This window comes from Carassius gibelio, chromosome A10, assembly GCF_023724105.1.
Source record: "Carassius gibelio isolate Cgi1373 ecotype wild population from Czech Republic chromosome A10, carGib1.2-hapl.c, whole genome shotgun sequence".
Taxonomy (NCBI): Eukaryota; Metazoa; Chordata; class Actinopteri; order Cypriniformes; family Cyprinidae; genus Carassius; species Carassius gibelio.
Genome location: NC_068380.1, coordinates 17,199,729 through 17,216,586, shown reverse-complemented (window position 1 = coordinate 17,216,586; position 16,858 = coordinate 17,199,729). Strand labels below are relative to the sequence as shown.

At 37.4% G+C, this 16,858-nt stretch overlaps 1 protein-coding gene across 1 annotated transcript; it reads right to left on the bottom strand.

The window, feature by feature from the left end:
• Window positions 1–785: 785 nt before the first annotated feature.
• Window positions 786–15,402, bottom strand: LOC128021416 (LIM/homeobox protein Lhx6). Its single transcript, XM_052608547.1, has 9 exons — window positions 14,775–15,402; window positions 14,099–14,170; window positions 13,484–13,666; window positions 11,665–11,786; window positions 4,888–5,108; window positions 4,696–4,796; window positions 2,935–3,030; window positions 2,679–2,853; window positions 786–2,311 (listed from the first exon to the last, which is right to left on the bottom strand). The coding sequence occupies exons 1-9, from the start codon at window positions 14,850–14,852 to the stop codon at window positions 2,232–2,234; spliced, it is 1,128 nt and encodes a 375-aa protein (XP_052464507.1). The 5' UTR covers window positions 14,853–15,402; the 3' UTR covers window positions 786–2,231.
• Between the last annotated feature and the right edge of the window lie 1,456 nt (window positions 15,403–16,858).

Sequence of the window (16,858 nt, the reverse complement as noted above, 5' to 3'; positions counted from 1 at the left end):
ACGGGATGCGAGATCATTCCTGTGATGTGGACGGACAGGGGATTCCTGTATGTGATGGTGATGGAGTCATTACGGCACACACTGACCCGTGAAGGGTCTGCCAGCTCCTCCATCAGCCTCTGATTGCTTCCTGCTTCACTCGTGCACACAGACCCAACACTGGCCCACGCACTTATACCACAGACAGAAATTAACCAGGTCGCAGGAATTATCTGTTATCTGTAATATCTGGTTTATGTCACAATAGCCTATCATAACAGTCAGATATACAATCTGCATTTAATGGCATTAAACAGTGTTCCCTTCCAAAAAAACACTGTGCTTGGGAATATCATGGCATATTTATTTGTATACTTAAAGAAACATGTATGTAAAAAATAATAACAATAATGATAATAAAATGAAAAATAAACCTTTTTTTTAGAGAAAAAGTTTTTTATATACTACAGATATTCTGATTCATCGTCAACTTTTTGTCAATTTCTATTTTAATTATTCATGAAGTATTTAACAATTGGTGCCTTAGTAATTTTGAAATAATAATTATATATATATATATATATATATATATATATATATATATATATATATATTTTTTTTTTTTTTTTTTTTTTTTATAGAATTATTATTATGTCAAAATTATATATATTTTGAATTTAATAGATTTATATGTTCAGACTCTGTTTTAAGCTCTGGAAAAAATCCAGTAATCTGATTTGATCATTTAAGTATTTTTAACTAATAATAATAATAATATAAAAAAATGATGCACAGCCAAAGAAAGTTAATTATTTTTATTTTTACAAAACAGACATGTGGAAGTGGGGAAAAGTGCTTACAGGCTACCTGTCATAATAAATACAAGAAGTTAGAGGCTTTGTCCCCCATTCAGAACACAAGTTACAATTTGAGACTTTCCCCCAGTTTCAGACCTGTACACAGCTCCTATCTGTTCAAATACAACACCGCCGCTCCCTCGTCACAGCTGAAGCGTATACGGCACACGTGGATGAAGAAAACAATGAAACACAGACACTTTTATCTCCCACATAAAGTCAGGACACTGCTTAAATAAAAATACATCACATGTACATTTTCTTTACATGTAGCCATCTTTACAATTTACTCAAGTGCTCGTTTTAGTCTTCCTCTTATGCACAAAATACTGTTGTTTGTCATTGATAATCCCTTCTTGATGCTCAAGTTAAATATTTTCTTTACATTTTCTTGTAGAAAATGTTCAGAGCACTGTTTTTGATGTGATAAAATCTCACACTAAGATCAGTGTCATTTGTGGTCTATGATTGCAGGTAAAAGCAATGACAAGAGTAAAAGAATAAATATTAGGAAAGAAATAAAAGCATCTTTTCCAACTTCAGAAATTATTTTTTAACATTGAACCTGGATCTAAATGGAAACAATTTCACTTTTCTAAAACTATCTGCTTTCAGAACAAGATGTCATCAAATAATTGCATTAATAAAAATGCAGTTATGTTTACAATTAAGTGATGGGCTTAAACTTTTTAAGGAATTGAAGTACAATTATTTTTCAATTGAAATATGTGGACAAATAAAGACTGTGGCTTTTTAGGCCCCAGAAATCGCACATGCTTTGCATACGGGTGAAACAAGAAAGAAAGCAAGTAAAAGTGATCTGAACTGTAGCATAAATTAATTTCACTGGCTTAGTACAGATGTTTTTCGGCGAGGAAAGTAAGATCAAATTTGTCTTACCACCTGGTCCAATGCCATTTATTTCCCCATCCACATTTCTTGTGCTTTTCCCTTTTTCAATCTAAACGTTTAACACTGATGCTGTAACTTTACATTCCTTTTGAGTCTCCAAACGCTGAACACGAGTCAGACGAGACTGTCAGAAGAGAGGAAGAACCAAGAGCGCTAGTCTTTTACAGTGTGTGCTCGAGTCTTTTTCTTTTTTTCTTTTTTTTGTCCAAAAGTCCAGATCCCGGGCTTGGCGACAAAGTCCTAAATTCACAGGTCACGTCGGCAGTTTTCCTTAACCCAGAGCGACTAGATGCAGGCGAGTTAAATCCTGTCCAGTGAAACCAGAGAAAGGAAACAGTCTCTCTCTCTTTGCGAGTTCAGAGGTCAAGAGCAAAAGGGACCGTGACCCTCTCCTTCAGCCTGATCTGACCTCAGGGTCGGCGCTGTGGGATGCAGGTCTGGAGCAGGAGGTCAGAGGTCAGGGGTCAGTGCCAGGCGGGGGTGTTAGCGGCTGAGAGGGAGCTGCGGTAACGTCATGGCCTGATGAGGGAGGCTCTGTGTAGTGAGCACTGAAAATGGATGGCCTGTGAAACCAAAACAAAATAAAAACACCTCAATATTAATCTTTCTCTGTATTCATTCATTTCTACATATTTTAGATCGGACAACACCAGTTTGGTTTGAAAACAAAATGTGTTTATCACTACTGGTCACTACTACACTACTTTAAATTTGAATTTTTTGTAATTTGTAAGTTGAAAGTTGTAATTATGCATAATTAATAGTACATGTAAAGTGTAACAAGGACACCTTACAATAAAGTGTCACCTAAAACAAATAGATTTTATATATTAATATTTCTTATTATTAAAATTTAAATGAAAAGTGGCATTGAATTGCAGTTTTCTTTCTCTTTGGCTGTAATGACAGCAGCTCTGAGGAAACACTCACTTTCGATGTACCCGTGCAGGGCCACCATGCGTGCTCTCTCAGGACTGCCGAAAGGGGAGTAATGCAGCTCGTCGGGCAGCGAGGGGGGCATGCGGGCCTGCGGGTGAGCTTGAGGTGGGCCGCCGTGCTGTGGAGTGTGCTTTTTGTGTCTCGCTCTGCAGTTTTGAAACCAAACCTATGAAAACACAACCTACCGTCAAGATAAGCCGTCTCTTTTTATTGCATCTGAATGGAAGCATGAAGAGAGTTTCGTCACCTGTATGACTCGTCTACTCAATCCTGTCATGTCTGCCAGCTTCTGCAGGGTCTGAGCGTCAGGGTTGTTGTCCTGTGCAAACTGTGCCTGCATTACCTGTGCATGCAACAAGTCTCACATAAGCTCATTTACTGAAGGGGCATGCATATTTGTAAAGAATTTATACATTTAAAATAATATCAACAATTTAATTATAAAATAAATGTACTTTTTTTATAGAACGGTTTATTGAAGCTTTAGACAAAGAGTTTGCATGTGTGTTTTTTTGTTGTTGTTGAGTATCATATTTGATTCATCAGGCTTTTATGGCTCACACAGGATGATATATTGAGAATATGGAGCTCATACTTATTCAGAGGCCTAAACGGAGCAAAAATATGCAATTTTGTGCAGTGTTGATGAACACATAATGCACTACAACACAAAGATGATTGAGAGATAACAAAATTTCTGATGATCATATTTTAACATGTTTTTTCTAAAAAGTGATATATGGATAATCAAGTAAACCTAAGTTGCTTCAGTCCAGTAGATGTTCGTTTTGAAATGCTAACAATATAAATTATTCTTATGTCTACTTTATTAAATCAAAGCAAAAGGACTCATGAACCACAACCTGGAGGTGGACATTTTCGCTATAATTCTAAAAGGCCTTTTACTTGCGAAGTATAAACGATCGATCAGATGACAGAAAGCATGTAGTAGATTGTAAAAAGAAGTATTGATCATGTTGATCATATTATATCAATTATGATACAGTAGGCTTTATAGGGTTAATGTTATAATATTGGTTGCTTGCTCATAGTGTCCCGTGAAGGGAAAATGCTGTTTCAGATGTTTTTAAAACAATAAATGCTACTGAAATATGAATTCATATTGGACTGAAGCATAAAGAGGGCTTTGCTTCCTCAGTTCAGACACTGGGCCCTATCTTGCACCCAGCGCAATTGACTTTGTACACCGACGCATGTGTCATTCCTATTTTGCACCCGCGCAAAGCGCGCTTTTCCCTCCACAGAAGCACGTCGCTAAACTAGTGAATGAACTTGCGCTCCCTGGGCGTTTCAGCGCAAAAAAGGAGGCGTGTTCCGGCGCAAACAAGCCCTGGTGCTATTTTGCTGTTCCATTAAACAATTGCGCCACTGACCAGAAAAAACCTAGTCTAAAGTCAGTGGCGCGTTGCGCGTTGTTCATTATGCTATTTTAAGGGCGCATGCTTGACCATAATGTATAGCGTGCACAACGCGCATACACTTTGCTCATGTAATCTACACAGATGCAACAGTTATTTTTGCATATCATAAATTGTTACACTAAAAAAAATATTAACACATGAGATGACGGAAATCATTGTGGTGTATTTTGGGTGGGTTTCTCCCATCCCCATACAACACAACTTCTCTGTCTTTCACTGCTCTTACAAGAACATCAGTCTCCTCGGCTGTGAACCGCTCCTGGCGTGCGCCTGGTAAATACGCCATAATAATAGCAATCCATAATGGAACTTGCGCACCTGCTTTTAAAGGGAATGTTGGATGACGCTCTGATTGGTTTATTTCACGTTACGCCCAAACCACACCTATGAATAATGAAGCTACTTCAGACCAACCCATTTTAGATTTGCGCCGGGCGCAAGAGCCATTTATCCCGCCGGGAAAATAGCAACAGCGCCGAGACCCGCCCACAAACTTACTTGCGCTTCGCGCTTTGACACTTGCGTTTCAGATCGTTAAAATAGGGCCCACTGTTTGATCGTCTTACCTGCAATTGTTCTGCAGTGAAGGACGTTCGTGCCCTTTTAGCTGGTTTTGGTTGACTGTCCTGTTCTGACGGCACCGCCCCCTCCAGAGTGAGTCCGCTTCCTGCGTAAAAACCCAGGAAAAGTGGTTCAAACTAAAACTTTGCAGATTAAGGAGAGTTAAAGACAGTGAAATGCATCTGAAACAAACGTACCACTCTCCGCGGCCCGTTTCAGGTTCTCCACCATTGTGTCGTAATGGATCCGACAAAGTACTTTCTCCTCCACCAGCCCGAACTCCTCGCCTGTGGACAGCTGCCGTTTGCAGGAGAAGCAGGCGAAGCAGGCCAGATGGTAGGCATTGCCTCTGGCTCGCCGTACCCAGTCGCTGGCGTAGATCTGCCGGCCACAGCGGGCACACTTTGTACCAAACCTACTGTGAGACACAGAAGAGCTTGAGCATCAATACTTATCCCATAAACAATAAAACATGTTGAGATGTGCTTAGTATTACAACCCATAAGCTAGTATAATGATAGACGCATTAGTGCATTTTGCTTCTCGTTCTGAATACGTAATAGAAGGCAGTTTAACAGTGAAACCTTCTCTCTCCACAGAAAGCAGAAAATAGATATATGCTGAAGCGTGTCCAAAAAATATCTGCTGATAGGATACATAAACTCAGGATTTTATCCAACAAAATGCGTTATACATGTAAGACTGTCTATTTTTACAGCACCTCTACAGGTGTACAGGACTAAAGATATAATTTATACACACAGAGTATGTAAATTAATAAAGGCAGGGTGGGGATATATTACCTTGTTTAATATATATATAATATATATAACACACAACATAATGTATATATAACATTTTTTAATATTTACTTTTAAAAATAAAATATAGAATTGTATGAAATAAATTAACCGGAAACTGCATACTTTAGATACTTAAAACTAATTTAATTTTTTCTTTTCATTTTGTTTAAATCAACTACACTTAAAAAAAAAAAAAAAAACAGATTATTTTCCTATCTATCTGTTTACTTATTTATTATTCTGCAGTTCCCTGACATTACTAGAATATCTGCTATTCACCATTAGTCATGATGTCATTCAAATATTTGCGAATGCCATAGGTTCTCTTTATTGCAATAATCTGCATACTACATTGTGATTGGCCTTTTCTGTTTTTCATCCGTTCAGTTATATCTCATGATATAATACACTGCTAAAGTTGATGCAGAAATGGAGTTAAGATGCTGCATGTTATTGGCGTTACTGCTGATGTTAATCATCACATTCTCAGCCAACTGTGATTTGTAAACCACATACATATTTCATATTTAATTCAGCCCTGCATTTTCAGCAGCCGTATGGCCGTGTAGTTGCTTATAGCACCTCTTCTGTTATCCTGCTATCAACAAGACTCAATAAACAACCCTGTGGCGATACTAACCAACAGCAAGTACTCCCATAATGAAGTGTTATTTTGACTGGACGGGGTTGAACATGCCGTTTCTTTCAGTTTTTTTTCTTTCTGACCCAGACATCACATTTGGGTGACCAAAGAGAGATCCAGTGTTGAGAGGACTAGAAGAGACTAATGCTCTGCAGATGGCTAGGCACAACCCTTTTTTGGCCTGAATCTGAGCCCCCCTCCACCGCTACACCTCTGTCATTGGGAGCCCTTGTGTAAACAAAGTGTCACACACAACCTCCTCCAACTGCAAAGAAACACGGGATATCGAGATAGCCATGCATGTTTCCCCTGTATACGCTACTGAAGAATGATGATACCGGCCCCGAAAGTCCCACAGTGGGGCCCTCGGGGCGTGCATCCACTGGAAATGACATCATAGCCCACCAGGGAGCCCCACGGGGCTCAACAAACCAGGAAACTTGGACCAGCACTTTTGTGTGTATGTATAATAATTTGTCTGTGCCGATCAGCACTTGAGCAGGATGAGCCAAGAAGCAAAAACAAACCTGAATCAAAAAATATTTACAGTCCACTTATGTGCAAAGTATCGACACATAAAACACACCTCACGTATTAATGCCTGCAAAAAGCATTCAAAGGGCTTTCTGTGTACATTGCACACCATATTCTGACAGCATCGTCCCAGACAAAGAATACAACGTTTGAGTAATGATGCATCTCAGACATGTGTTTAGAGGAGAAACATTGTGGAACGGAGCCGTAATCTGTCATGGCAGTTCATTTACCGCAAAACCTTTCAGAAAAGCCATGAAGATCTTAAGGGGGTTTTGTTTTTGTTCAGATCTGCCGCACGTCTGATTGTGCGTTGTTGTGCTTATTCTGGATTTATTTCTGTCCTGCAGATCATAACTCGCCGGGGGAAAATTCCTGCAGCAAAGCGTTTCCCTCAGCGCTGAAGGAATTCACCTTTGGCTGGAAAAGAGAAGCTTGTGGAAGTAGAAATTCGGTAAATTCAATTTAATATACTCTTGGAGTATTATAATCTGGGGGAAATCTCCCTCTCGGAGACTGCTGAGACATATTAGTGGTGTTTGCTACGGCGAGCATCACTATTACTATTGCTCATGGTGGTTTTCAAAACCCCAAACCGTGAATTTGTTATCTTACTCTTCCCATTCCATTGCTTGTCCAACAGGCATAAATAATACCACAAATCTGACGACTTTCTGAAGTATGCATTTCCATTCCTTAGCAATTGCATTGGCAAAAGCTGGTGGACGATAAATTGTCCGAGAAACAAGGTTGACACATGTCAGCCATCTAGTCTTGTATCTAGTTTGCCAAAAAAAAAAAAAAAAAGTCATTATTTATTCACCTTCTTGTTGTTACAAACTTGAATGAATTTCTTTCTTCTGTTGAACGCAAAAGAAGATATTTTGAAAAATGTGTTTAACTAAACAGTTGCTGGTAGCCATTGACTTCCGAAGTATACTATGAAAGTCAATTGTTAGGTTAAAAATATTCTTTAAAATATCTTCTTTTGTGTTCAACAGAAGAAAGAAATTGACACAGGTTCCTTTAATGCAAAAACCTACTTCCACGGTAAATAGTATTTGAAAAGCAGTACCTGGATAAACTACTACTTCCGTCGAGTTTCTGATGTGCACATTCTATGGACTATCCCATGAGGCCATGGGACAGGATTTGTGGATGCCAGTGAAGCAACCAAGTGGCAACCTTCCACTCTCTCTCGTGAAACCAGCAAGGAAGTGACTAAAACTGCAATTCATCGACTGCTTGCTAGAGGCTGGCTACAAAAGGGAGTCAGTCACATAGACTCCCCATGTTAAAATGCCCAAATTTACACTAGAAAAAAAAATGTTTACAGCCTGGTAAAAAATGTGGTTTTGGTCTACATAGCTAATTTGGCCCTTTATGACAACTGTGAGGGGGGTGAATTTTTCTTTATAACTCATCCGTTTAAATTGTATTAAATTTCTGCATAATTAAGGGTGTGGCCACTTGAGTTACATGTGGATTGCCGCTGCTGACACTGCTGTTGAGATAAGTGGGCGTGGTTTCATCAACCAGCTCCCGCCTCTTTGCCCATTTTCGATTATCCACGAGTGATGTTCTGCCAAGATGCCGACAGCCGGCCCCGCCCACTTCAGGCTTCAAAAGCGCTCTTCAGAAGCCTACGGGTGACATCACGGACACTACATCCATGTTTTATACAGTCTACGGAAGCAACACAACTGACGCCGTAGGTCACATGACAGTAACAACAAGGCGGATGTCTTAATTTTATTCATGATTACATTTATTCTATATAAAGCATACTATTTTATGTTAACAAAATATCAAACCAAATGTAATACCTAACAGACAGTATGAGATTTCAGACAACCTAGCAACCTTAACACTTATCTACAAAAAAAAATTATATATATATATATATATATATATATATATATATATATATATATATATATATATATATAGCTTTATTCCCAAACATATCCACATGTTGAAGTCATTTTTCTCTGTTAACCAGAAGAAGAAAAAAAAACACATTTCATTTTGCCATTGTAATTTCAGTCACTCGTATAATTTCCTGCATTCTCCACCAAGTTATGAGTTACACAAGCTCTGTTTACTTCTGGTTGCATTTAAACACATGAAGTCCTGTACGCGCATATGGCCATTACAGTGCGTCATCTCCTCCAAATCTAGCGATCGCAGCTCCACACAAGCCCACTCGGGTTACCGCCTTACTCCATCACCCTGTCCTTATCCTTTGGTTCCTCTGATTAACAGCCTCCTCTGACTTCCTGTGTGGCCTGATGCTTGTGTCTTCGTGGCTGTTTCTTTTTAGTGTAGGTACAGTCTCCGCTCTGACCCTTACCGCCAGATCTGCCCCCCCCCCCACATACACACCAACCCCCCTATGATTTCCTGTAATTACACTCTATTAGAGCAGCTGTCAATCTCACCCAGATGAGAGACTATCACAAATGAAACAGATCACCTTATTTTTTTTTATTTATTTTTTTCTAGATATCAATGGAGATCCTTTTTCCTCCAAGCATATGATGACCATCCTCTATTAGTGTTGTGCAGCACCAGCGAAACAATCCAGCTGCCAAAGACAAACATGGCATCATATTCATGAGTCTGTGCTACAGGTTCTCCAATCACAAGTCTACTTTACATGTTAATGGCCAAAGAAAACAAATAATATCTAATCAAACTGATTGAATAATTTGACCACATGGCATGACATCTAAACTTAAACAAGTTTGGGAATAGATTTATGTCCAGTTAAATTAATAATGGGTTGCAAAATTATTATTATTATTTTTACCATACACCATACAAGAACCATTTTTGGTTCCTCAAAGAACCGATCAGTGAACAGTTTTCACTGTTTTTTCAGTGTGAAGAACATTTTAAAAATCTAAAGAAACTTTCCGCTATAAAGAATCTTCTGTGGAATGGAAAGATTCCATGAATGTTAAAGGTTCTTTATGGAACTATTGATTATCGATGAGTGTGGAGATAAATGTACAGAATTAGTTTCAAGCAACTATGTCGAATGCTGTTTACTGCTAGTGGTTATGATCTCAAACACTCGTATTTGCACAAGACTAAAAAGAGGGATGTTTCGATGCCACTGGAGAAAAATACATGTTCAGTCTACTTCAGATCACCGAACCGACTCCACAAGCATCTAGCTATTACTGTCTCTTTTTGAAAGCAAACCTGAGTCAATCAGTATTTCGCTGCTGGGGATGTCCCTGCGATTCCATGTCAAAAAAACATTAACAATTTATATGATTACATTTCCTGATTAACTCATATAATTAGGGAAAAACGCTTCAATCTGAGGCTGTATTTTGTTATGCCAAAAGCAACATAAACCCCTGTGGTTGCTGCTTTGACATACAAAACTGTCGAGGAACAATAATAAATGTATTAATACTTTTGATATCACATTAATATAAAAAAAGAAAAAACTTTTTGTATGTACATATAGCGATTTTAAGCATCTGGAAAATAAAATAAATGCTCTTTTCCGGTATCCAGATTATCTGAATTGATCTTTTTCTTTTATTTACTCGTTAAGATACAAATCACACTTTACATTTTAAGGTCAGTTAAAAGAAATATGTATATTGTTTGCATATTTTTGCTAATACAATACTACATATTAAACATTTGGAAGAATTTGTAAAACCCTTGTTCACTTCATTGAACTGCCATAATTTCAGATTGTACTAAACCACAACTCTTCATCTTCAGAATATGGTTTCATCCATAATCACATCTATAACATAATCCCACATCAAATCCACTTTGTGGAGTTTTCTTGCATTCCTTTCTACATTTTCTGTGCCAGAGTTCTCAGAGTTTTGTAATCATGGATGAAGAGCCTGAGAGATCCTGATGCTATGGACTCATCACAACCGCTCAGTGTTGCTCACTGAAGATCAAGGCATTGATGTACCATCTTTTGGAGCATCTCTTCAGATCATTGGCCTTAACGTAGAAAACAAACCCTCTCCTGCAACACAGCATTGACTTTAAAGGGACCAGTCAGACACATTGAAGAAGGCTGGCCAGTATCACAGTGCCATTCACAGACCTCGCTGAGTGCTCTGCAATCATGCCATATCACAGCTCTTCTAGCCTCAATGCAATCTCACAGCTTCCCTGTCGGATCTCCCTCACTCCATTCCTTCCCATAACCATATTACTGGATCTAAACCGTAGCTTGATACGTCTCAGACTGAATTATGTAACTTGTGATCGATTTCGAACACTATTCCAGTCACATACAAGGAAATATTGGCTAATTTATCTTTACTAATAATCAAGTGATCAAGTACTATTTATACCTCTCATTTACTATTGACACCATATCCTTTTGTGTGTAGTAAAATATTTATTTTAATTAGTTTATTTATTTTTGCATAATCCAATGCACACAGCAAAAATGTGCTTCTAAATTGGTCAAAAATATGATTTAATATGACTGAATCAGAAACACCAATTAAAATATTTTAAGTTGTAAAATAGCTATTTACGTAGAATAAGCTACAACTTTATAATTTTTATCAAAAATAATATATATTTGTTTATGATTATAAAACAAAACGTAGTTCTCATGAAGCTTTAGAGAAAATAAGATTTTCTAACTGATGAATGAATTAGTTACAAACACGAAATACTTCTAATAAATCGATTGGTATGAATGTGACGTTTCATGATGTTAGCGATTTTTAAAGTGTTGTCTTTTTTTCACTGACTTTATCACTAGACAATTAACTTAATTAAACACGGCGTAGTACGTAATGATATGTATTTGTTTAGATCGCTACTTAAAGCAAAAAACAACAACAACAAAAAAGTATTTTTTAGCCTTAAACCGCAACACGCAAGACTCGCAACCCATTTTCAACCCTAAATAAACAATTACGCAGTAGCTATTTCGTTTATATGCACACCTGATATTTCTGAGGACAGAAAGTGAAAACTTACCCTACCTGAAATAATCCATTTTACAGAAGATTTCCTTATTTTTAATGTAGCAGCTGCTGTGTTGACGTAGTGACGTCCTGCAGACGGAGCACTCCAGACACCTCACGTGCCAGATCAGATTATTAACCTGCAGCAAACACAACAGACAAAATGAAAATAGAATAACAACAACTGAAAATAAATAAATTAGCGTTTTTTATTTTAAAAGGCTACCTTTATGTAGGCTACTTATATTTTTGCATTTCATAAAATGCTTGCATATGTTGTAAAATGAAATGTCAATGTGCATTAAAATGAAGTAGAACCGCACGCACTTGTTTCTGTATGCAGTTTCAAAATTACTGCCATATAAATATGTGATAGCCTACTATAGGAAATGTTTTGTTTAAAATTAAAGTTGTGATTTAAAATTAGATTCTGCTAAATATTTTGTGAAAATGTCATTTGTATTGCCCTGTGTTTAAAGGTGTATGTAATATAAATGCAGACGTATGCACATTATGTAGCCTATTTTGCTGTATGTTGCAAACGGAAAAAAATTTATAATTAATCATGTTAATCAAACTTGCAACATAGCCTAGAAATGTGTAATTATTGATATTTGAATTTTGATTATTGATAGGATCTATTTGGGTTCTAAAATTAAAATTAACCATGTTTTTTTTTTTTTTTTTTTTTACATGGAACATTTATGACACACGGGAGGTGCATCTTAGAAATATTTATTTAAGGATTGTGTCGAAAAAAAAGTGTAATTAAGCTCTCAGACCCCAAGAGCTGGGAAAAAAATGGAAGTGTACAAAAAAGGAGTCTAAGTTCGTTCATCCTAAATAAACAGCCATAAACAAACTGTTTTATTATTTTCCACAAAAGAGCAAAACTCGACGGTTAGATGCAGCGCTCACGCGCAACACACGCACTTCCTGAAAAACAAGCAGACCGAGAACACATGCACGCGAACGGGAGAACAGCGATCCTGTCAGCATCTCCACCAAAAACGGCTGATCATTTTTATCAAGCAAAACGAACACAATTTATATCTGTGGTTAAATATATATTATATTATATATATATATATATATATATATATATATATATATATACTATGCAATATTTTTTCATCATTCTGCTGAGATTTAGCCTACTTTTTATACGATGTAGCTATGTGTAAAAATAACAGCAATTTCGAAATTAACCTCTTTTCCCGTTCACATTATTATATTATGCTCCTCTGACCAAACCAAAACAACATGCAGACATTACAGAAACCTGAAGCCATATCAAAGTTGGCATGCATTTTTCAGAAATATGCCTGGTTTTAATAACGTTTCTACTTCTGATCAATCTGACCCCAGCAACATTTATTTAAAATAAAATAATAACACTGTAGAAAGTACAATAAAAGTAATTAATTTATTTTTTATTTACTCATTCATAGGCCTACATAAGGGCTCTGAAACCCAAAACATAAGTAGCCTATCCTCATGTAAAAATATTTTATTTAAGCGTTTAGGCTATTCAAAATCAATTATTTAGTCAGTTACTTTTAAATAGCCTATATTTTTCGATCTATAAAATTAGCCGCGTTGTATCAGACTCCAAACATGAGCGCTAATACATAGGGCTACAATAATTCATAATAGACAACATGTAAAATAATAATAATAACCAAAGCACCACTTCAGGTAAAGTATGCTATAGCTCCTAAATCGTTCCAACTAATTTAGCCTGCATGCGTTTAACGAAAAGTCAGTCAAAAACTCCAGTCCAAACACTAATTTCAGTCGTCACATGAGACACAAACACACACTCACGCCCTCGTACCTTAAGCAAATATCTGTCCAGGATCTCGAGCCCGCAGCTCGCGCACACGTTCTTCCCGGTGCACGGCTCGGAGGAGGCGCTGGACGCGGGCGAGCAGACGGACGGAGTCGAGGGCGGACTGGGCGAAGAGCGCGTGTCGTCTTTCTCCATAGCAGACCTGTGAGATTCTCCGTCAGACTGCGACTGCAAGAGCCACAGAGGAAAAATATGACACTCTGGAAATCATGACGTTCAGAAGGTTATTTTATTGACAAATAAAAATAAAAATCAACCCACTGTAAAACTGAAAACCATTAATAAAAAATATGTCACATTGATTTGCTGCACTTTTTCGAACATTTCGAAATTAGCCTTCTTATAAAGAAAATCGAAACTCGTCAAAGGAAAGCATGAAGTAGTCGTGTCAACTTGGAAACAATATTTTTTTTTAACATAGGCTGTGCTATGCAGTAAACGGGGAAATTCAACGACATTTAAAGCGCACTCCAAGCGCAATAATATAAAAGCCACCATACATTACATCAGTAGAGTGTTATGTTGTGGCTGAAGGCCTTTTCTTCAAAAGCAAAGCTCTCTGAACTCGCAGGGACATTATCGCTGCTCGTGCACACTCACCATCGCGCGTCCGTGTTGTCCGTCCACGCAGCGTGATGCTCCCGGTGTGCTGTGCGAGTTTGGAGAGATCACCTACAACACAGTCAAGCCACAGTGATCCGTGTCAGGCATGGTTCCTGCTCTATATATGCGTCAAAAAACAATAAAAACGCTTTTAACTGTGCATTGAGTGCCTCGCGACAAAAGCCCGTTTTAATGAAGCGATTTCAATTTGGATTTTTCCCCCCACACTTAACCCGTGCCGCTTCCCATAATCGTATTTCCACGCAATCCAGGGAGCTGAAAAAAAGAAACTACCTGCAATTACAAATAGCTTGAAATGCTCGCGATAAGAGGACCCTAGAGTGTCAATTTCAACTGCCAATCAGAGGAAGCAACGGGCCACCCAAAGAATTGCAAATTTGATTTTTAATGGCAGTAATTAAAATCTAATTTTTCCTCTGCAGACTTGGCGTGTGAAGAGGATGGACCGCGAATCACACTGTTCAGAATAGATCTTGATTCTCATGACATCACTCTAAGATGAAGATGTTACAGGCTGCAGGAGATGATATACAGAGGACTTTCACATCGAGCAACACGTTGACTGCTTCTCCAGTGAAACCAACCTTTTCTTCCCATGCAATTAAATGGAGAATAATAAGCATAACTGCATATTATACGATAAAAGTCTTACCTGTTTTGAAGGAATTCCTTCGGATAGAAACTGATTTCCCTCTGATAGAGGGACCAAAGCCTCATTTTTCCAATACATTTGATGGCTTTACCTTCTCTTTCGAGATCTTCAAATTGCTTTAAGCGTTTTCTGTTAAAATGTGTTATCCCATGTGGTCAAACTCGGTCTGATGTGATCCCAGTTCGCAGTTTCTTTCCGTACAGGCAATCAATAACGATCGGTAACGTAATAAAAACGTCTCAAGTCTTGACATTCGTGATGGTCAGTAAGCTGCAGCAGACGCGCGAGCGGTTCGTCGGGACGCCTTATTTAGAACCGTTTGCCGGATATTTCCTACTTTTCCCCTCTTTTGGGATGCAGTTGCTTGAGCACAGGAAGTGGAGAAAATTGAGGGGCTGGCAGGTTTCGCTCCTGCTCTCCTCATAGGCAGCCAGAGCACAGCCTACCTTCTGAAAGTTTACAGATCAGATCAGAGGGAGGGAAGAGATGTGGCCTGAGTGTAGCGACATTTTGTGATGCTGAAACCTTGCATGTTTGGGTTTGAACGGTCTCATAAATTAGCGATTAAAAATTATACTGGACGGCTATTGGTCGATATTTAGCCCACCAGGGATGTTATTGCTATCGAGTGTATTGAGATTTAATTTAAAAAATAAAAAGTAGCATATTAATATATTAGTATAACATTTCAAAGATTTTTAAGAATAATCAATAAATTGGAATATAAAATAAGCAATATGCACGATTTTATAGAGTAGCTATTAAATATAAAACAAAATGAATTATACTTGGTTAAAAAGGCTATTTGAACATTATAATTTTATTCGTAAATTGATATAATAGCCTAGTTAGTTAATGTGCTTCATGTTTTTGTGATAACAAAAATACAGTTTTTCCTGAGGCCGTTTATCTATACGCGTAATGCAATGAAATGTCCATCATTTTGATTATATTTGCATTTTATTTGTGAAGAAGTCCACTTAGTTATGTGTCATATTCTATTTGCAATCAAATCAATGTAGCCTATATTTATTAAAAAGCCAAACTGTACATATTAAAAGGCTATATTTTATGCAGTTGACTGTATCGCAAACGATGCATTCACAATGCCATCATCTGTTTCTTGAATTGGTTTAAAATGGGCATGCGAGATAAAAATATATCCTTTACCAAGCCTGAACCCACCATGCTATTATGATGTCAGGGAGAAACCGCGGAAAAATACTTTCCATCAGATAATATTCAGGTAGAGGGAGCGGCGTGCACCTTTTCTCTTATGCAACAGTTGCATTACGAGGAGAAGATCGTCTGGATAAACGTTGTTAGATTGCATGAGATGAAAGAGATTAGAAAGAAAAGAGCTCAGGTTCAACAGGAGCAGTTAGAAAACCTCAACTATTACTTGTCTTTCATTTGAATTTGAACCAAGTCTGTTGTTGTTCAGGGTTTGGAAATGAATACGAATAAAAGAGGAATAATAGTGACGTGATAATACAATGTAGTTCCATCACCATATTCACCGACTGATTATTTTACCTCCATACACACAAACGTGTTATTTAATGTTTTTGCGCAGAGATGACAGAGAGAGAGAAAATAATATTTTAAATTTTCCAAATAACTTTTTTTCCCAGTGTGAAGAGCATTTTTTCTACTATAAAGAACATTTCGTACAAGGGAAATGTTCCATTGATGTTAAAGATGCCTGTCAAGAACCTTTATTTTGAAGTGTACATGGATGAAACTTGCCTCGTTAGTCAATGTGACCACTTATTTTAATATCACAAAAACTTCTGGAAAAGCAGTAGTGTCGAAAAATGAACGAATTATGTAAAAAGAATAAATAAAATATAAGAAAATGAAATTGACAGGGGGTCAATATTCGCCATATTGTTATGAAAGTCCTCTAATGTCGCACGCTAATCCGAATTTAAAAACGAAAGAAATTAAATTAATATGAAAACAGATTAATTGATATAGAAATAATTCAGTTATGGGAAGAGACTAACTACTAATACCCATCACTAGGCCCGTTTGTAATTGAAATGATCGCGGTCTAATAAATAAATGTCGACTACTGAGAC